General features: G+C 46.8%; 2 protein-coding genes and 1 long non-coding RNA gene across 5 annotated transcripts in view; 1 reads left to right on the top strand and 2 right to left on the bottom strand.

Annotated features, from left to right (window-relative positions):
* Positions 1–2116: 2116 nt before the first annotated feature.
* Positions 2117–20303, bottom strand: part of ITGAM (integrin subunit alpha M) — an 82850-nt gene continuing 64663 nt past the window's right edge. For all 3 annotated transcript variants that reach the window (XM_033218226.1, XM_033218227.1, XM_033218228.1), the window contains 16 exons: positions 16133–16263; positions 15877–16040; positions 10509–10663; positions 10280–10411; positions 10032–10105; positions 9656–9797; positions 9438–9560; positions 8121–8200; positions 6830–6913; positions 5764–5839; positions 5167–5274; positions 4904–4990; positions 4647–4760; positions 4462–4563; positions 3788–3898; positions 2117–3374 (listed from right to left, as the gene is read on the bottom strand). In XM_033218226.1, coding sequence (XP_033074117.1) covers positions 3303–3374; positions 3788–3898; positions 4462–4563; positions 4647–4760; positions 4904–4990; positions 5167–5274; positions 5764–5839; positions 6830–6913; positions 8121–8200; positions 9438–9560; positions 9656–9797; positions 10032–10105; positions 10280–10411; positions 10509–10663; positions 15877–16040; positions 16133–16263 — 1755 coding nt within the window. In that variant the 3' untranslated portion in view covers positions 2117–3302. The remainder of the gene's footprint in view (positions 3375–3787; positions 3899–4461; positions 4564–4646; positions 4761–4903; positions 4991–5166; positions 5275–5763; positions 5840–6829; positions 6914–8120; positions 8201–9437; positions 9561–9655; positions 9798–10031; positions 10106–10279; positions 10412–10508; positions 10664–15876; positions 16041–16132; positions 16264–20303) is intronic.
* LOC117087701 lies at positions 4653–8127 on the top strand. Its single transcript, XR_004438888.1, has 3 exons — positions 4653–4788; positions 5728–5865; positions 7779–8127. It is a non-coding gene; the product is annotated as an uncharacterized LOC117087701 (long non-coding RNA).
* LOC117087700 (la-related protein 1B-like) lies at positions 11916–15858 on the bottom strand. The gene is given in 2 exon segments (XM_033218229.1): positions 11916–13551; positions 13553–15858. Coding segments are annotated over 2 exon segments (1044 nt in total). The 5' UTR covers positions 13931–15858; the 3' UTR covers positions 11916–12885.

The following is a 20303-nucleotide window of genomic DNA, read 5'->3' as shown; positions in this document are numbered from 1 at the left end:
CCTTCCTTCACCTCCCTAAGGAGTAAGCCCTCTCTCCTCCTGCCACATGTGGAACAAGTGTCCCTCTAAGTCGTGAGTTTCTTGTATTTCAATGAAGATCATGAAATTACCATTTTTTGGCCGGGCACAGCAACTCACACCTGTAATCCCAGCACTTCGGGAGGCCGAGGCAGGTGGATCGCCTGAGGTCAGGAGTTCAAGACCAGTGTGGCCAACATGGCTGAAACCCATCTCTACCAAAAATGCAAAAAATAAAAATAAAAAATTAGCCGGGCATTGTGGTGCACACCTGTAATCCCAGCTACTCAGGAGGCTGAGGCAAGATAATCACTTGAACCCGGGAGGGAGAGGCTGCAGTGAGCTGAGATCATGCCACTGCACTCCAGTCTGGGTGAAAGAGCGAGACTCCACCAAAAAGAAAAGAAAAGAAAAGAAAAGAAAGAGAAGGAAGGAAGGAAGGAAGGAAGGAAGGAAGGAAGAAAGAAAGAAAGAAAGAAAGAAAGAAAGAAAGAAAGAAAGAAGAAAGAGAGGAAAGAAAAGAAAGAGAAAGAAAGAAAAAGAAAGGAAGAAAGAAAAAAAGAAAGAAGAAAAAGAAAGAACCATTTTAGTCCAAAAACATGTCATCAATTTCATATGCTTTAACCTAATATCATAACAGTTAAATAACAGCCACCCTCTCCCCACACTCCCTCATGCCTGCTCTGGGGCCATTCCTCTGAGGCTGTCAGGACAGTAAAAGAGAAAAGCTTTAGAGCTAGGCAGAGCTGGGATCAATTCCTAGCTCCATTCCTTCTCAGCTGTATGAACTCAGGCAATCAGTATGATCTATCTAAGCCTTGGTGTCCTCATAAGTGAAATTCATATAAATACCAAGGACTGGTGTGAGGATTAGAGAGGATGTATGTTCAGCCAGGGTAGTGTTTACTGTGTTTGCAAAGTATGAGAGACAGGCACTGGGCGTCCTCCCTCTGAGGAAGCACCCACCAAAACGTCACTTGCACACACCTTGGCAGCAAGTGCTGCTGGTGCCCTGACCTGAACCAAAAAGACAGTGCCAGGGGCTGTGTTCACCTGTCAGACACGGAGCCGGCAGCACTGGTATCGCTTTCTCTGGCCACTAGAGCCCGCTCTGCTCACACTCAGGGCAGGCCAGAGTGGTATGAAATTAACACCACCCACCAAGAGCAGCCCTCATCCAATAGCTAAGTGGAATCGGTGTCTACGTTCTCCAGTCTTCTCCCTTGGGTGGGGTGATACTGAGGCGCGTGTTTGCACTGCCTCCCAGAACTGCCCAGTGGGATGAAGCTCCAGGAACTCACAGCAGCTTCTCTGTGTATGATACACCTGTTATTGGCAGCCCTCCCTTCCTTGGTATTTCCTGGAGCCATCTCTTTATTTTATTTTTATTTATTATTATTTTTTTAAGATGGAGTCCTGCTCTGTCACCCAGGCTGGAGTGCAGTGGTGCAATCATATTTCACTGCAACATCTACCTTCCAGGTTCAAGCAATTCTCCTTCCTCGGCCTCCCAAGTAGCTGAGATTACAGGCGCCTGCCACCACGCCTGGCTAATTTTTTTTGTATTTTTAGTAGAGACAGGGTTTCACCATGTTCGACAGGCTGGTCTCAAACTCCTGACCTTAGGTGATCCACCTGCCTCAGCCTCCCAAAGTGCTGGAATTACAGGGGCATAAGCCACCATGCCCGGCCTTTATTATTTTGTTTATTTTTGAGAAAAGATCTCACTCTGTCACCCAGGCTGGAGTGCAGTGGTGTGATCATGGCTCACTGCAGTCTAGACCTCCTGGGCTCAAGTAATTCTCCTGTCTCAGCCTCCGAAGTAGCTGTGACTACAGGCACGTAACACCAGGCCTGGCTAATTTTTTTTTTAATTTTTCAGGAGACAGGGTCTCAATATGTTGCCCAGGCTAGTCTCGAACTCCTGAGCTCAAGCAATCCTCACACCTTCACCTCCCAAAATGCTAGGATTTCAGGTGTGAGCCACCGTGCCTGGCCTGCCACCTCTTAAATATGCTTGTTTCACTCAAATTTTGGGTTTGCTTCTGGGAGAACCCAAACTTCCAGGAACATATCCTATAAATTATCCTTACCTATATGCAAAAATGACATATATTTGATTTATTAACTCAGCATTGATGCAATAACAAGAGATTGAAAATAATATATCAAAAAGAAGACTGGTTAAATACACTATGGTACACTCACACAATGGAATACTATGCAGCGGTATAAAAGAATAAAAAAGTAATTTATGTCAATATGAACCGATGTCTGAGAAACATTAGTGAAAAAAAGCAAGATACAGACCAATATAAAGTATGCTACCATTTGTGTAAAAAACGTGTGTGTGTGTATGTGTGGTGTGTGTGTGTGCACACGTGCGTACATTTGCACATCACCTGGAATCTGAAGGAAACCTCAAAACACAAGCGTGACTACCTTTAAGGAGGTGACTTGAATATCTGGAAAGGGAGACTTTTCACTGTACACTCTTGAATGCTTTTTGATTTTTGTACCGTAGACAGGCTTATCCATTGAAAAAATTAAAGTCACATTGAAATAATAAATGAATCCATAAAGGGAGATTCATCATTCCTCAGTGGACATCTTTACTGGGCATCAGCGCTGGTGTGGAGTGGGTTTGGTGAGGCTCCTGGTTCCACCCACGGCTTCTCACGGAATCTCCATCCAAGCTGCGCTGGCTCCCGCAGACCCCGCAGGCTCTCCGGCGACAGGAAGTCCCACTTCCTTCAGTGGAGAGGAGCTGCTGCGTTTCCCTCTGTGTTCACCCACAGGATTGACCGTCCCCTCTTCCGGAGGAAAACCCAGCAGCGGCTTCACCCACGCACAATGGAGCCCAGGCAGTTCCCTTCTGCCGGAGAGGCTGCGCTGCCGCCACCTACCCACACGCCAGAGACATCTGAGTCACACACATGAGCCATACACCCCTGAGCACACACATGCACTCACACACATGCACACACATATACATACGCTTACACACATTTGCACACACTTGGACACACTCACATACTTGCACACACACGTGGACACGTGAGTGCACATACACGCACACATGTGCACACGCTTGCACATAGACACTTGCACACACTCACACACATGCACATACACACTTGCACACACACAAATGTAAGCCCAAGCTGGTCCTGTCTGGGGGAGACTTCGCCGTCCGGTGTGTCCAGCAGCCTGGGGGCTATGTGTGGTCTGGGCAGAGTCCTGCTGGCCACGGAGAGGCAGCTCGGTCGGTCGGGAAGGAGCCACTACTGGGGTTCGGCCCCCGGGGGACCCCCTTCACTCATCATGTCCTTGTACTGCCGCTTGAAGAAGCCGAGCTGCGGGGCAGAGGAGGGCAGTGAGGGTGACAACAGGCAGGGAGCGGGCGACTCCGCAGACCAGGGGGAGGGGGCGGGAGGGCCAGCACGGGTCCCAGAGCGCGCAGCGGAGACAGAAGGGACCCAGGAGGGCGGGGCGGGAGGAGAGTGACATCCGCTTCAGGGCCTGGAGAGAAACAGAAACTACAACAAGGAGGGCGACTACGCATTTGGTGGCGTTTGTACCTGGGGCGTTCTCAGGGCGCCCTGCGCATGAACCTGGCCACCCTCCCTAAGACGGACTGAGGCGCAGAGAGACTCCCGGACTCGCCCCAGTCACAGAGCTGGCAGCCCCGCTGGAGAAACCAAGGCACGGAGCTGCAGTGCGAGGCCCTAGAGGAGGAAGGGAGGGGTGGGGGAACGGAGGGGAGCACCTTGTACAGCGCGGCGGTGATGAGGGCCAAGAGCAGCAGCCCCCCCACAGAGCTGCCCACGATGAGCGGCAAGGGGTTGGGGACCTCGAACGGCTCCACTTTGGTCTCCGTCTGGGGGAGGAAGGAGGGACGTCAGGGGAGACGACTCCGGATTTCTGGGGGTTCCCCATTCACACCATGTGCACCCCTGAATCAAGTGGGGAACCCCTCCTCAAGTCCCCCAGAATCCCAGCCCTCAGTCCTCCTCCCCCACCTCTTCTCCCTCCTCTCCCTCCTCCCTCGGTTTCTCTGTCCTCTTTCTCTCTTTCTGCCTCTCTATCTCCATCTCTCACTGTCTCTGTCTCACTCTGTATCTGTCTCTGTCTCTATCTCCATCTCTCCCTGTCTCTGTCTCGCTCTGTATCTGTCTCTGTCTCTATCTGTCTCTATCTCCATCTCTCACTGTCTCTGTCTCTCTCTCTCTCTCCTTTGTATCTGTCTCTGTATCTGTTGCTCCCTCTGTCTCTATCTCTCTGTCTCTGTCTCTCTTTATGTCTGTCTCTCTCCTTATGTCTCTCTGTTGCTGTGTCTCTCTCTCTCCCTCTCTCTTTGTGTCTCTCTGTCCCCTCCCCCAAAGATCTCCACAAGCCCAGCCCTTCTCCCTCCAATAGTTCCTCAGCATCCAAGACAGGTACCTGGGCCTTCACAAACGCCCCCTGTCCCGGAAGCAGGGTGAACGTGGAATTGTTAAACAAGATCTCAGCTGTGCTCACGACCAGGAGGTGGTTATGCGAGGTCTGTGGAAGAGAGCGGGTGTGCACTGCACCTGGGCCCCTGAGCACCACGCCTGTGCCCGGCGAAGCATCAGGACCCCACACACCTTGATGTACCAGTCAAACGAGAGGTTGCCTTTGAGGGTGGCATTGAATTCTTCCTGGATGCCAAAGAACGGGATGTCACACTGGATTATCTGGCAGACAGCGATGGAGCAGTTCTGGGGAACGCAGGAGAGGAGGGGACGGGTAAGGAAGCAGAAGGCAAAGAACACCCCTCCCCGTGTGCTCAGAGACCATACAGGTTGCAGCAGGGAAGCGCGCTGGGTCTCCATATGGCCCTGGGACTGATTTAGCTTCTCACCACCACTGGGTCCTTCCGAAGCTTAGCCAGAAAGTCGGTGTGAGGGGTGGGAAATCTTTCCTTGGTGTGGCACGTACTCGAGAGGCTCTGAGGAAAGAGACGCACTGAGAAGGGGCAGAGATGAAGGCGCCAGGGCCGGTCTCTCAAGAAGTGAGATGGCTTAGGTCCAGGAGGGAGGGGGAGCGGCTCCAAAACCCAACAGCGGAAACAGAGGTGAGAGGAAGGCGCAGGGCGCTGTGGGAGTCAGGACGAGCTCCGCTCACCTCGGAGAAGGTGACCTGGGGGCGGTCCCATATGATCGTCTGGTTCAGCCGGACGGGCACCGAGAACTCCAGGCTGATGGGGAGGCTCCTCTGCCCCAGGTTGCTGACCTGCACCGGGGAGGGCGGGGTCAGGGCTCTGGCCTTCCTCCCCCACCAGCCTGGAAAATCAGCCTCCCCTCCCTACGGGGCAGGCCACAGGCCGAGGCGTCCTGCCCCTTCCTGTTTGAGAGAGTCGAGTGTACACCTAATATACATTCCAGTGCCACATGGCCTGGTCTCCAGTCCTAGGTCTCCCACTTACTCGGTGGGAGACCTCGGGCGTGTTCTGTAAACCTCTCTGAGCCTCAGTTTCTTCATCTGTAAACTGGGGATCATGACAGTGCCCCACAGAGTCGTTACGAAGGTAACACAAGATAATTACGTGTGTGCATGTCACATACATACGTGCGTGCATGTGTACATACTGACAGCAGCGTGGACCAAGTCTGGCACACCACACGCGCCTTGCGCACATTTCCCATCCCTGTTTCTGCATTGTCTACCATCGATTTTCCTCCCCAGCCTCCTTCTCGGGACCAAGATGCCCCAGCTCCCCACCTGATATTGATGCTGCATGACGCGACTGGTATTCTCTGAGGCCGTGAAGTTGAGATATTTAGTGGAGACCTCATGGCTGAAGGGAGAAAGAAGGGACAGGAGGTGACAAAACATGATGGGTGCCCTGGGAGGGTGTCTCAGGCTAAGTGTGTAAGGAGCGAACAGGCACATGGGTAATGGGTATGAAGGCCTGGGGGGTAGAGATGTGGTAGAGTGCAGGGGGGATGGGGGAAGCAATGTGTGCTGGACACACAGTGCGTGTCCATTTGGGCCACTTATACACACATGCACAAATGCACACCCACGAACGCATACACACATGCACGTAGACCCTCAGACACACACACACGCACACAAATACACACCCATGCACATATACATGCACATAGACCCTCAGACACACACACGCACAAATACACACTCATTCACATACACACATATGCACACATAGCTCCTCAGATACACATACATGCACAAATACACACCCATGGACACACACCCATGCACACATACATGCACATGGATCCTGTCACACACACACATGGACATAGATCCTCACACACACACACAAATACACACCCATGCACACATACATGCACACAGATCCTCAGACACACATGCACAAATACACGCACAAGGATCCTCACACTCACAAACATGCACAAATACACACCCATGTACACATACACATGCACATAGATTCTCACACAAATACACACCCATGCACACATACACACATGCACATAGATCCTCAGACACACAAATACACACCCTTGCACACATACACATGCACATAGATCCCACTCACATGCACAAACACACGCCCATGCACACATACACACATGCAAATAGATCCTCAGACACACACATGCACAAATACACATCCATGCACACAAACATGCACATAGATCTTCACACACACCCATGCGCACATACACACCCATGCACACATACACATGCACATAGATCCTCAGACTCACACACACACAGACATGCAGACTCATGCACACAGATCAGTCATGTCCAGCCCAGAAGGGAGGCTCAGCTAAAGTCCTGAAGCCAGCACCTGGTGACCACCATGTAGACAGCATATTTCACTGGCAGCTCCCGTTGGAATTTGGTTTTGTTGGTTCTGGACATGTTGTTCTCACTGGAAAGAAAGAGAGAGCTCCAGCAAGCTCTTGAGAATGGACAGTCTTTCCTCCTCCCTCTACCTCACTCCCTGCCTCCAATCAGCCACCAAGTCCTGTTATCTCTGCGTCTGAAACCCCGCTGCTCTCCAACTCCTGCCCCCGCCTAGCCCAGGCCCATCCCTCTCCACCTGGATGTCTACAGCCACTTTCCTCTAACTGGTCCCTGAATTCACACCTGCTCCCACCCCAATGGTCAGCCCTCCTGAAGAGTGATGGTTCTAACATGCCAATATGATTATGTCACTCCCAGAGGCGAAACTGCAAATCCCTAGCAACACCCATCAGCCATTTTGGGACATGGCCTGTATCTAACCACCACCAGCTCCTTCAACCCTGCATTTCATGCTGAGGCCACTCTTAAACACACCTTGATCTTCCCATCCCTGGTATCTGCTTCCTGCCTTCCATCTTCATGCCCGCCCTCAGTTCATGCTTTTGCTTTGTCTGAATATATTTTCTTTTTTTCCCCCTTTCATTTTCTTTTCTTTTTATTTTTATTTTATCTATTTTTTGTTTTTTTGAGACTGGGTCTCACTCTGTTGCCCAGGCTGCAGTGCAGTGGCACAATCTCAGCTCACTACAGCCTCACTCTTCCAGGCTCAAGCAATTCTTGTGCCTCAGCCTCCTGAGTAGCTGGGATTACAGGCATGCACCACCATGCCTGGCTAATTTTTGTATTTTTTGTAGAAACAGGGTATTGATATGTTGTCCAGGCTGATTTTGAACTCCTGGGTTCGAGTCATTGTTTTGCCTCAGTCTCCCAAAGTGCTGGTATTACAGGGCTGAGCCACCACATCCAGCTCCTAAATATATTTTCTTTAGGAATCTTCTCTGAACACCAGACTCCCAAGAACACTGGCCATCCGCCATCTAATCTTGCATCTCATACTGGATTTGAGATGCAAGATTAATGGCTAGTTTTCTTGCCTGTCTTTGCCACTAAATTATCATCTCTGAGAAGGCAGGAACTACCAACGTGTGATCCACCACTGTCCCACCAGCACTCAGCACAAGACCCAGCACGTGGTAGGTGCTCAGTGAGTGTTTGCTAAGTGAACAAATGCGTTGAAGGGAGAACCAGTGGGCAAAGGGCAAAGGCCCACCCTGGGCCAGGAGCTGGGGCCTCAGAAGGGCAACTGCATGCAGAAGCCTGGCAGACAGCACCTGGTCACATTGGCCTTGAGGAGCAGTTTGTGTCCAAGGGAAGCCTTAGAGTCCACATCAAATGTGATATTAAAGGTGACCTGGAATGGGAGAAAGGAGAAGCAATGATAGAAATAGGAGAGAAGAAATAACCCAAATGCCCGTCATCTGATTAATGGAGACATGAAATATGGTCCATCCATACAACAGGATATTGTTCACCAAATAAAAAGCAACTAAGGCCGGGCATGGTGGCTCACGCCTGTAATCCTAGCACTTTGGGAGGCTGAGGCAGGTGGATCACCTGAGGTTGGGAGTTCGAGACCAGCCTGGCCAACATGGCGAAACCCTGTATCTACTAAAAATACAAAACTTAACTGGGCCTGGTGGCAGGCACATGTAACCCCAGCTACTTGGGAGGGTGAGGCACAAGTCGCTTAAACCTGGGAGGCAGAGGTTGCAGTGAGCCAAGATTGCATCACTGCACTCCAGTCTGGGTGATGAAGTGAGACTCCATCTCAAAAAACATATTAAAAAATTTTTTAATGTAAAGCAATGAAGTAGTGACACATACAACGATGGAATGGTCCTTGCTAAGTCCTTGCTTAATACTATGCTAGCGAAAGGGCCACACACGGCATCATTTCATTTATATGAAATGTCCAGAATAGGCAAATCTATAGGCGCAAAGTAGATTAGTGGTTGCCTAGAGCTGGGGGAGATGGGAGGATTGGGGTTGAGGGCCAACGGGAACAGAGGCTCTTTGTGACGTAATGAAGATGTTCTGAAATGGATCATGATGATGGATGCAAGACCCTGTGAATTCGCTCAAAGCCACTGAACTGTATGCTTTATTTTATTTTATTTTATTTTATTTTATTTTATTTTATTTATTTTTGAGACAGGGTCTCACTCTGTTGCCCAGGCTACAGTGCAGTGGTGTTATCGTAGCTTGTTGCAGCCTCAACCACCCAGGCTTAGAAGATCCTCCCACCCCAGCCTCCCAAGTAGCTGGGACTACAGGTGTGCACCACCACCCCCAGCTAATTTTTACAGTTTTTGTAGAGACAGGGTCTCGCCATGTCACCCAGGCTGGTTTCAAACTCTTGGACTCAAGCAATCCTCCTGCCTCAACCTCCTAAAGTGCTAGGATTACAAGCATGAGCCACTGTGCTGAGTTTGAAATGTATGCTTTAAATAGGTGAATTGGATGGTATGTGAATTATATCTCAATAAAGCTGTTTTGTACAAAAAGGAATCACTACTAAAGAAGAGAAGAAGAAAAGAATCCCCAAAGAAATCAAAGAAAAAAGGAGGGGAGGAGCCAGGAGTTCTGACCTCTGAGTTTTCTGGGAAGATGGGGTGGTTTATGCTGCAGCTGGTGCTCTTCAAGGACCCAGGCACTTCGGTGGAGGAGGCAGACTCACAGGCCAGGCGCCAGGATCTCTGTGAGCGCTGGTTCTGGAAGGCAAGGGAGGCAAAGGCGGTGATGTCCACCTCCAGCCATGAGGACGGTGAAGCAAAGGTCAGATGGAGCCTGAGAAGGATGTGGTTACCTGGAGCCTGGACACCTTCCGGTAGGACAGGCCAAGCGGGAAGAAGAAGGTGACCTGTGTCCTATAGGAGTCCTCGCCGTCATTTCTCACAGTCACTGTCACGTTGAACTCCCGGGGCCCACCCACCACGAGGCAGTCCAGGCTGTGGGAAGAAGACAGGCCGGGGGTGGGGCACTGGGGGCTTCCCTGTGGCAAAGCCTGCTTCAGCGGAACGGAGACTCAGGCACTGGATGAGAGACAACAGTAGAGGGGCAGCCACACGGGACCTCAGAGCCCAGGAACACCCGGCTCCCTTGGGGGCCAGGAGGAGAACACAGCGGGTTATGGTACGGGTCCTCCTCTGGAGGAGGCGAGGAGGAAAGGAAAGGAAACTCACCTCATGAAACTGAAGGTGATGCTGAGGTCATCCTGGCAAATGCTGTCATTGCCACAATTCTTCTCAAAGGGAAACTTTTAAAAATGAATATGATCAAATGAAAGGAAAGGAAATAACCAAATGTTGTGAAATTAAACAATAAAATAAAATGTTGAAGTAAAATTAGATGCAATCAAATAAAATGACTTTCAACCACCTTGGCCTCTGGTCTCTTCCACACCCCTGCAGGACCCCAACTCCAGACTCACTGAGGCTATGAAGAGTCTCTGAGCATCCTCAGCCAGCACTGGCCGGAGGTTCCCGAAAGCAGACAAGGGAGTTCCCACCAGAGAGAAGTTCAGGCGCAGCACAATGGGGCTCACTGGGTCCTCGATGCAATCCTAAGAGATAGCCGGGATTTGGGGATCTGCCCTCCTTAGCTCCCCAAGCCCACCCCATGCTTGGAGAACACAGGGTTCTGGCCACTCTCCTGCTCACCGGCAACTGTAGCTTCAGGGTCTCACAAGTCTGGGTCAGCCCCAAGGTCTTCGTCTGCCTGCGCGTGCTGTTCTTTGTCTCACCGAAGACAGCGCGGGAATGTGGGCGGCCGGAGTCCAGAGCCAGGTCGTAAGTCACAACACTCTGGATCTGCCCTGAAGGGACAGGGTGGCACAGCGGGTGAGCGGCCTGCACCTGGGAGCCTGGCAGATGGGAGCTCGAGGCCCAGCTCCTCTGCTTCTCAGCTGTGTGACTTGGGGTATGTTGTCTGAACTCTCTGAGTCTCCCTCCCTCCCTCCCTTCCTTCCTTCCTTCCTTCCTTTTTCCTTTCTTTTTTTTCTTTCTTTCTTTCTTTCCTTCTTTCTTTCTCTTTCTTTCTTTTCCTTCCTCCCTTCCTTCCTTTCCTTCCTTCCTTTTTCCTTCTTTCCTTTCTTTCCTTCCTTCCTTTTCTTCCTTTCCTTCCTTCCCTTCTTCCTTCCTTCCTTTCTTTTTTATTTTTTATTTTCTTTTTTGAGACAGAATCTCGCTCTGTTGCCCAGGCTGGAGTGCAGGGGTGCAATCTTAGCTCACTGCAACCTCTGCCTCCCAGGTTCAAGCAATTCTCCTGCCTCAGCCTCCCGAGTAGCTGGGATTACAGGCACATGCCACCACGTCCTGCTAATTTTTGTATTTTTAATAGAGATAGGGTTTCACCATGTTGGCCAGGCTAGTCTCGAACTAATCCACCTGCCTCAGCCTCCCAAAGCACTCAGATAAAAGGCGTAAGCCACTGCGCCTGGCCTCCATTCTTTATTTTTAAAGTGAGGATAATAATGATAATAATGACACCCTCCCAATGGTAAAAAGGAAATGAAACAGTGCTTATCAACTATTTAGCACAGTGCCTTTTATACAATAAGTGCTCAATAAATGGTAGCTATTCTGTTACTCAATAAAAAATTTACTGTATTTTTCTGGCTACTTTAAATTTTTTTTCTCTCTGTCTTTGGTCTTCAGCAGTTTGATTATAACATACATTGATATAATGTCCTTCATATTTATCCTGCTTTGATTTTGTAAAGAATCTTGATGTCTTTCATCAGTTTGGGGAATTTTTTTTTTTTAATGGACTTTCACTCTTGTCACCCTGGCTGGAACGCAATGGGGCGAGCTCAGGTCACTGCAACCAACCTCTGCCTCCCAGTTTCAAGCAATTCTGCTTCAGCCTCCTGAGTAGCTGGGATTACAGATACGTGCCACCACACCTGCTAATTTTGTATTTTTTGTAGAGACAGGGTTTCACCATGTTGGCCAGGCTGGTCTCAAACTCCTGTCCTCAGGTGATCCACCTGCCTCGGCCTCCCAAAGTGCTGGGATTACAGGTGTGAGCCACTGCAACTGGCCAGTTTGGGGAAATTCTTTTTTTTATTATTCTTATAATTTTATTAGTATGCATAAATGGTTAATGGACGGTTATTGGACAGATTAGTATGCATAAACGGTTACCAACTTGACTGACCTATCTTACCTACCCTGTAGAGAAAGTATATGTTATTTTAGCTAACTTACCCAATGTCTGTTCACAAGCTGGCTAAAACTATCATCTTGGACCTAAGTTGATACAATAAATAAATCTAACTGATATAATCACCCATTATATCTTAACAAAAAATAAATTAAAAACCATTAGCTAAAATAATGTCACTTTTCTTCAGCTTTTAAAATGCCTGTCCAACTTGCTTACTGGGATTAGAAGCAGAAGCCTGACAAAGAAGCATAAGATAAAAATACTGTGAGACTGTCCATCATTGATGCTTTGTTGATGGGACGTTCTCTCATACTGATGTATCAAAAATACATTTTGAAGAGTAAAGGAAGAAATATCCTCATCCAGTTCTTAAATTCCTTACCCCTTAAGTGTCCACATTAATAAGTCTTATGTCCAAGTGAAACATCATGACAATATCTGAGTTTTGCAATGTACAGGACACTGAAAGGCAAATCAAATAGCAAAGTACTTAAGAATCTGGGAAATGCTACTCAATCCCCTTTTTCTGCTTTATTCATCTGGACACAAGTACATAACCCTGGAAACAGAAAACATACTCTTGCGGTATTTCCAGAATAATAACAATTAACTTTTCCACCATGAATAAAAGCAGCCCATGCAGCCCAGGCCAATTACACAGAAATAGGCAGCTCCTATAAAAAGAGTAGCAGTCCTCTGGTCTGTCTCTCATTATCGCAAAGGTGGTTATCTCCACTGCAGTGTTGGCCCAACTTCCTCCACCAGGAGGTGGGAATAGACATTCTTGAACAGAAGACAGTCTGATCACTTTCATTTTTGCAGCAGGATTTGTTCCAGTATTTATAATGGCATTTCAGTGAGTCACCTATTTCACTGCATATTCTGATCAAATGACATCCAAGAGCTTAAGAAGATCATCACCCTGACTGTATATGAGCAAAAGGCTTGGCCTGGTACAAACTCTGGACAATCAATCAGTTGAGAGAAGTCTGTTGGTGGCACATTGCGTGGAGGAGGGCCTGGAACTGGCCACTTTTCTGGTTCTATCTTTTTTCTCATTTTCTCATCCACGATTTCTACTTCTGTGCTATCCTTCAGTGCTTCTAAGATGTGATTAAGGTTTGTAATGAGAGCCTGAACACGCTGAAAACCAGCAATCAGGGAAATAGGCAAGAAACCTTGTTCATCCATCTTTCCCCGAAGAAAGAAGTCTCGTTCCAAATTTTCTACACTGAAGTAATATTCAATTTGATGCTTAATATACTCTTTAAGCAATGCTTCTTCCACAGGATACACCTGTACACCTGTACCATCATCACAGTAATACATCATGCTGGTATTAAGTCCTGTTTGAAATGGTCGATCAGTCCTTTCACCATGTTCTTGATAACCATATGAATAGTCAAAGTTCAGTCGAGGATTTCCTCCTCCTCGTCCTCTTCCCTGTCCTCGGCCTCTTCCTCGACCTTTAAAGGAACCTCGGATATTACCACCCTCACTTCTCACACTAGAAACTTCATCTTGATCATCTCTTTTTTTCTCTGTCTCACCTCCAATTTCGTGTATCATTTCTCCTATTGTTATGTGTTGGTTTATTTGCTTCAGGTTGACATCTTGAGCTGTTCCGGGATCCAGGTCTTTCTTGACTCTCTGATCTTACATCATCTAAGTAGAGTGGTACCCACTTGTGCTTATTAGCTCTCTTTCGTTGATTACTTGACTGAGCCTCATCCTCACTGACATTTTCACCAGGACCATTTAACTTTGTTTCCCGATTTTCTTTGCTCTCATTGTTACTTCTCTTTTCAACCTTCTCTTCTTTTTCTTTTCTATTTTGTGGCTTTTTATTTCCTTGGCTGAGGACACTCTGAAATCCAGTGTTCGCTGATTCACTTGGCGTTGGCCAATTCTCCATATCGCTGAAATCACTAGCCTTGTTGGATTTCTTTGTCTTGCGTTTTCCTGCTTTTATAATTTTGAGGGAACCGAACTCGGCTCCTTCCCTCGCCGGGCCACCCGCGGGAGTCGAGGGATTCGACCGCCCGGGTGGCCCTCGGCCCGAAGGCCTGCCCCGCCCCAGCGGCCCTCTGAGTGCGAGGGAGGACTAAGGGGACGACTCCCCGCTCACGGGCTGAGGCCGCTCCTACTGCGGGCTCAGGGGTGGGGCGCGCACCAGGCCTCTGTGGCTCGCGGCCTGTCCCCGCGGCGACGGTGGCCAAGGGCCTGGGCGGGCGCGCACACGGCGCCGGGAGGACCGGGCGCTTGATTTGCCCTTAGGCCCTAAAGCTGGGTGGCGGCTAGGCTAAGGGAGGGGACGCGGTGTCGCCCCCTGGCCTGGGGCGGCTCCCAAGTGAAGTTGGAAATTCTTTAACATCTTTCCTATTCCATCCTATTCCATCTTTGCTATTCTGTCTTTCCTATTCCATCTTTCCTATTTTCTTTCTCTCTCTCTGTCTCTTTCTCTCTCTCTCCTCCCCCACCACCACTTTCTGTAATTCCAATTACATGTTTGTTAGATCTTTCACCATAACCCACACATCTCTTATGATGTTTTTCTGTATTTTTCATTCTTTTTACCTGCATATTTATCCAGATACTTTCAAATGACTTGTCTTCTAGTTCACTAATTCTCTGTTCTGCTTCTAATCTGCTATAAATCTATTTACTGAATTCTTCATTTCAGTCATTGCGTTTTTTGGTTCTAGAGTTTCCATTTGACTCTATTTTATGAATTCCAGGTTTTTGATGAAGTTCTCATCCTTTCCCTTTTTTCTTGAAGATATTAATTATAGTTACCTTTTTAAAATTCCTATCCAATCACTCTAATTTCTGAATCACCTGTGGGTCTGTTTCTATTGTATATTGTTTCTCTTGGTTGCTACTCAGTTGTCTCAATGGAAAGACCAAGGCATTTACCAAGGCCTCTCAAATCTCTGTCCCACCAGCACGGGGGAGCTGCCGAATTCTCTGATCAGTTCTTTGGCTTTTCAGTTGCTGTTTTCTACTGGGTTTCTTGGAGTACTGACCTGGGCATTCATGTCTTAGGAGTCAGCCAAAGAGTAGAGGGGGATTTCTATGTAGGTTTGGGGGTAACTCTTCTTCAATTCCCTACTCTTTAACATTTTGCTCTTAATTTCTAGCCATGCTGGCTGCCCTCATATCTGGAATGCTATCTCCTCAGCCCAGAAAAACTGCTCCTAGAAAGGTAATTATTTTTTAGGGATGGGTCTTTCTATGTTGCCCAGGCTGGCCTCAACCTCCTGGGCTCAAACGATCCTCCAACCTCAGCCTCTCAAGTTGCTGAGACTACAAGAAATTGCCATCATGCCCAGCTAATAATTTTACCTTTAAAGAGGATACAATTCTTTCTAGTACTGTCATTACTAGAGACAGTTATTCCTACTACTGTCACTACTAGAGACAGTTATTCTTAGTATTGTCATTACATTCTCCTACCCCAAACACAATTCTACTCTTTGAGAATAGGAACAAGGGAAGAAGTCACCAGTGATAAAATGTGTATGTGAGTGCTTTGTAAATTTCTGTTTAGCTTCATCAATTCAATCTCCCCAAATAGGTTTTCTCTCCATTTATTAAAAAACAAAAACATGGTTTGTTCACAGGCATGGGGACCTCAGTTCTCCGGAGAACTGAGGGAGTAAGAAAGTGCCACATGCCCACCTCTTTAGGGAGGTCCACTGGACTTCCCCACCCAGCAGGGCAATAGCCTGCTCATTCAGGTAAGGCTTGGAGAAAGTTGTCAGAGCCTATGAGAACTCAGTTCAGGACAACCAGAAGGCTGGGCAGAGTGGGTTGCAGCACCCATTCATGTCCTCGGTCATTTAACCTCTTGAGACTCACCTTCTCTTAGCCGATCCCGTGTGCTCTTCTGGACACGGAGGCAGACTCTGACCTCCCCAGCTTCCTTGCCTTTCACCATCTGATCATTACACTCAAATACATTCCTTGCCACTTCCCTGGGATTGAACTCCATAGTTGCCTCGACTCTCAGTACTGGCTGGGACCTGCAGGGACACCAGAAAACCATCAGGGACCTTCAAACAAGAAACATTCCTTCAAAGGAGAATGTCTGGTTGACTCCAAAAGGCATTCTCACCTGAACAACAGCACGTGCCCCTGGGCTCCTACAGTCAGGTCCACCAGTCCATCCATTGTGAGGTCCTGCCCCCCACTCAGTGACTGACCAAAATACTGGAGCCTGGGAGCGAGCTTGGAGCCTGCTATCCGCTGAGGGCAAAAAAGAGGTGGAGAGAGAGGGGGTAGGAAAGACAGGAGATATATAACTCAGTCATCCAGCATGACCCAGACAGAGGTTCTCTAAGCTCTACTCAAGTCTCATCTCTTGCAACCAACCAAGGAACTAGGGCAGCTTAGACCTTATCAAGGAATTATTTACCTTTAGACCACAACCTCAAGAGGATACCCATAATTTCTTTTTTAAAAAAACTTTAAAAATAAAAACAGGGTCGGCCGGGCGCGGTGGCTCAAGCCTGTAATCCCAGCACTTTGGGAGGCCGAGACGGGCGGATCACGAGGTCAGGAGATCGAGACCATCCTGGCTAACACGGTGAAACCCCGTCTCTACTAAAAATACAAAAAAAAAAAACTAGCCGGGCGAGGTGGCGGGTGCCTGTGGTCCCAGCTACTCGGGAGGCTGAGGCAGGAGAATGGCATAAACCTGGGAAGCGGAGCTTGCAGTGAGCTGAGATCTGGCCACTGCACTCCAGTCCGGGCGACAGAGCAAGACTCCACCTCAAAAAAAAAATAAATAAAAATAAAAAATAAAAAATAAAAAATAAAAACAGGGTCTCACTTTGTGGCCCAGGCCGGTCTTGAACTCCTGGGCTCAAGCAATTCTGCCCTATCAGCCTCTCAAGTGCTAAGATTATAGGTGTGAGCCACCACACCCAAACCCAAGTTTCTATTAATTACCTGCATTTCCCTGGGTACAGGGAAAAGTAAAAGTATATTATTCAGCTCAGCTGAATTTCATTTATGTAGCCAGAATAATGCAAATACTGAATGCTGAACTAACCAAAATGATCACGTAAACATGAGGAGTGAATGGGGGTAAAAGAGTGCTACTATGTGGCAAAAGGAAAACTGAAAAAGAGATCAATCTCCACCTTCCATGGTGGGAAGTCAGTGCTAAAACAAAAATCAAAAAGTAGCAAAATTATTATTATGTAATTTGAACAGATAGAGAATTGAAAGAGCTGAAAGTGGTTCTGTCAAGAGCAGGGGAAATGAAGCCAAAACCATAGTGTATGTGGAAATTGTTGTTTTTTTAACAGTGAGCTTTTTGGAACTATTTTGACTCTTTAAAGTATGTGCAAGAGTAATACTGAAAAACTAACAGCCAAATAATAAATTTTAAAGAAATTTTAAAAGTGATTTTGTCATGTCCTTAATGCCAAGTATGGTATAAAAGTTATAAGACAAAGATATTAAAAATAACTATAGCTAAAATTGGGCCGGGCGCGGTGGCTCAAGCCTGTAATCCCAGCACTTTGGGAGGCCGAGACGGGCGGATCACGAGGTCAGGAGATCAAGACCATCCTGGCTAGCATGGTGAAACCCCGTCTCTACTAAAAATACAAAAAAAAAAAAACTAGCCGGGCGAGGTGGCGGGTGCCTGTGGTCCCAGCTACTCGGGAGGCTGAGGCAGGAGAATGGCATAAACCTGGGAAGCGGAGCTTGCAGTGAGCTGAGATCTGGCCACTGCACTCCAGTCGGGCGACAGAGCAAGACTCCACCTCAAAAAAAAAATAAATAAAAAATAAAAAATAAAAAATAAAAAATAAAAACAGGGTCTCACTTTGTGGCCCAGGCCGGTCTTGAACTCCTGGGCTCAAGCAATTCTGCCCTATCAGCCTCTCAAGTGCTAAGATTATAGGTGTGAGCCACCACACCCAAACCCAAGTTTCTATTAATTACCTGCATTTCCCTGGGTACAGGGAAAAGTAAAAGTATATTATTCAGCTCAGCTGAATTTCATTTATGTAGCCAGAATAATGCAAATACTGAATGCTGAACTAACCAAAATGATCACGTAAACATGAGGAGTGAATGGGGGTAAAAGAGTGCTACTATGTGGCAAAAGGAAAACTGAAAAAGAGATCAATCTCCACCTTCCATGGTGGGAAGTCAGTGCTAAAACAAAAATCAAAAAGTAGCAAAATTATTATTATGTAATTTGAACAGATAGAGAATTGAAAGAGCTGAAAGTGGTTCTGTCAAGAGCAGGGGAAATGAAGCCAAAACCATAGTGTATGTGGAAATTGTTGTTTTTTTAACAGTGAGCTTTTTGGAACTATTTTGACTCTTTAAAGTATGTGCAAGAGTAATACTGAAAAACTAACAGCCAAATAATAAATTTTAAAGAAATTTTAAAAGTGATTTTGTCATGTCCTTAATGCCAAGTATGGTATAAAAGTTATAAGACAAAGATATTAAAAATAACTATAGCTAAAATTGGGCCGGGCGCGGTGGCTCAAGCCTGTAATCCCAGCACTTTGGGAGGCCGAGACGGGCGGATCACGAGGTCAGGAGATCAAGACCATCCTGGCTAGCATGGTGAAACCCCGTCTCTACTAAAAACACAAAAAACTAGCCGGGCGAGGTGGCGGGCGCCTGTAGTCCCAGCTACTTGGGAGGCTGAGGCAGGAGAATGGCGTGAACCCGGGAGGCGGAGCTTGCAGTGAGCCGAGATTGCGCCACTGCACTCCAGTCTGGGCGACAGAGCAAGACTCCGCCTCAAAAAAAAAAAAACTATAGCTAAAATTATGTTACTGGATACACAATATAAATAACTGTAAATTGTGAATCAATAACTATTGAGGACCGTGCCGGGGGTGGTGGAGAATGAACAGACACAAGAGACAAAGACAAACAGAGAACATGGCGGCCGCGCCTAGAGCCTCCGCCTCACTTTATTTATACTCCATAAACCCCACGTCAGCAAAAATAACACAATGCAAAACAAACTTTCTGCACCCAGATGTAACCTTCTGCTTAGTTCCTTGTCTCTAAGCTCTTTCTTATTTGTCTGCCTTCTTGGCGCCTACTAGAGTTCATTAAAAGTTCAACTAGAGATACTGTCCTTGACTACTGGAGTTCATTAAAAGTGCAACTAGCTAGAGATACTGTCCTTGAGCCTTATCTATTCTTAGCATATTGTTTTCAATGGCCCCTGCAAATAACATAAAACATGTAATGGGGAATAAAAGTATAGGGTGTATGTGATTTCAGTTCAGTTGTTATCAGCTTAAAATAGACCATGATAATTATAAGATGTTTTGTGGAAAACACAAAGAAAATACCTTTAGAAGTTGTATACACAAAAAGAGAACAGAATGAAAGCATATTAATACAAAAATTAACAACAATAAAACCCAAAGGAAGACAGCAAGAGAAGAGGGACAAAAGACCTACATGACAAACAGAAAACAATTAACAAAATGGCAGTAGTAAATCCTGCTCTGTCAATAATTACTTTAAATGTAAACAGAAGTAAACTCTCAAAACAGAGTGGCAGAATTAATAAAAATACAAAATCCAATTATATGCTGTCTACAAGATACCCACTTTGTAGTTACTGACACTTAGGCTAAAAGTAAAGGAGCAGAAAATGCTATTCCATGAAAATGGCAACCAAAAGAGAGCAGAATGACATGCTAATATCAGACAAAATAGACTTTAAGTCAAGAAACAAATGATGATATTATATAATGATGAAATGGCCATTTCACCAGGAGTTGTAACAACTAATTATATACACACCCATCAGTTATTTATATTGTGTAACAACTAATTATATACACACCCATCAGACATCTAAATATATAAAGCAAATAATGACAGAACTGAAGGGAGAAATAAACAGCAATTCAATAGTAAGAAACTTCAAAATCCTACCTTCAATAGCAAGTAGAACAACTAGGAAAAAAAAAAAAGAGAGAGAGAGAGAAATAGTACATTTGAATGACACTATGGACCAAATGGCCTTAACAGACATATACAAAATACGCAAGCTAACTACTGCAGAATATACATGCTTCTCAAGCACACATGGACCATTCCCCAGGATAGACCACATGTTAGGTCACAAAACAAGTCTTAACAAATTTAAAATGATTGAAATTATATCAAGAATCTTTTCCGGCCGGGCACGGTGGCTCAAGCCTGTAATCCCAGCACTTTGGGAGGCCGAGACGGGCGGATCACAAGGTCAGGAGATCGAGACCATCCTGGCTAATACGGTGAAA

This window comes from Trachypithecus francoisi, unplaced genomic scaffold, assembly GCF_009764315.1.
Source record: "Trachypithecus francoisi isolate TF-2019V2 unplaced genomic scaffold, Tfra_2.0 Lachesis_group10, whole genome shotgun sequence".
In the NCBI taxonomy this organism is placed as follows: domain Eukaryota; kingdom Metazoa; phylum Chordata; class Mammalia; order Primates; family Cercopithecidae; genus Trachypithecus; species Trachypithecus francoisi.
The sequence above is the reverse complement of the archived record's forward strand: the minus strand, read 5'-3'. Positions and strand labels throughout refer to the sequence as shown.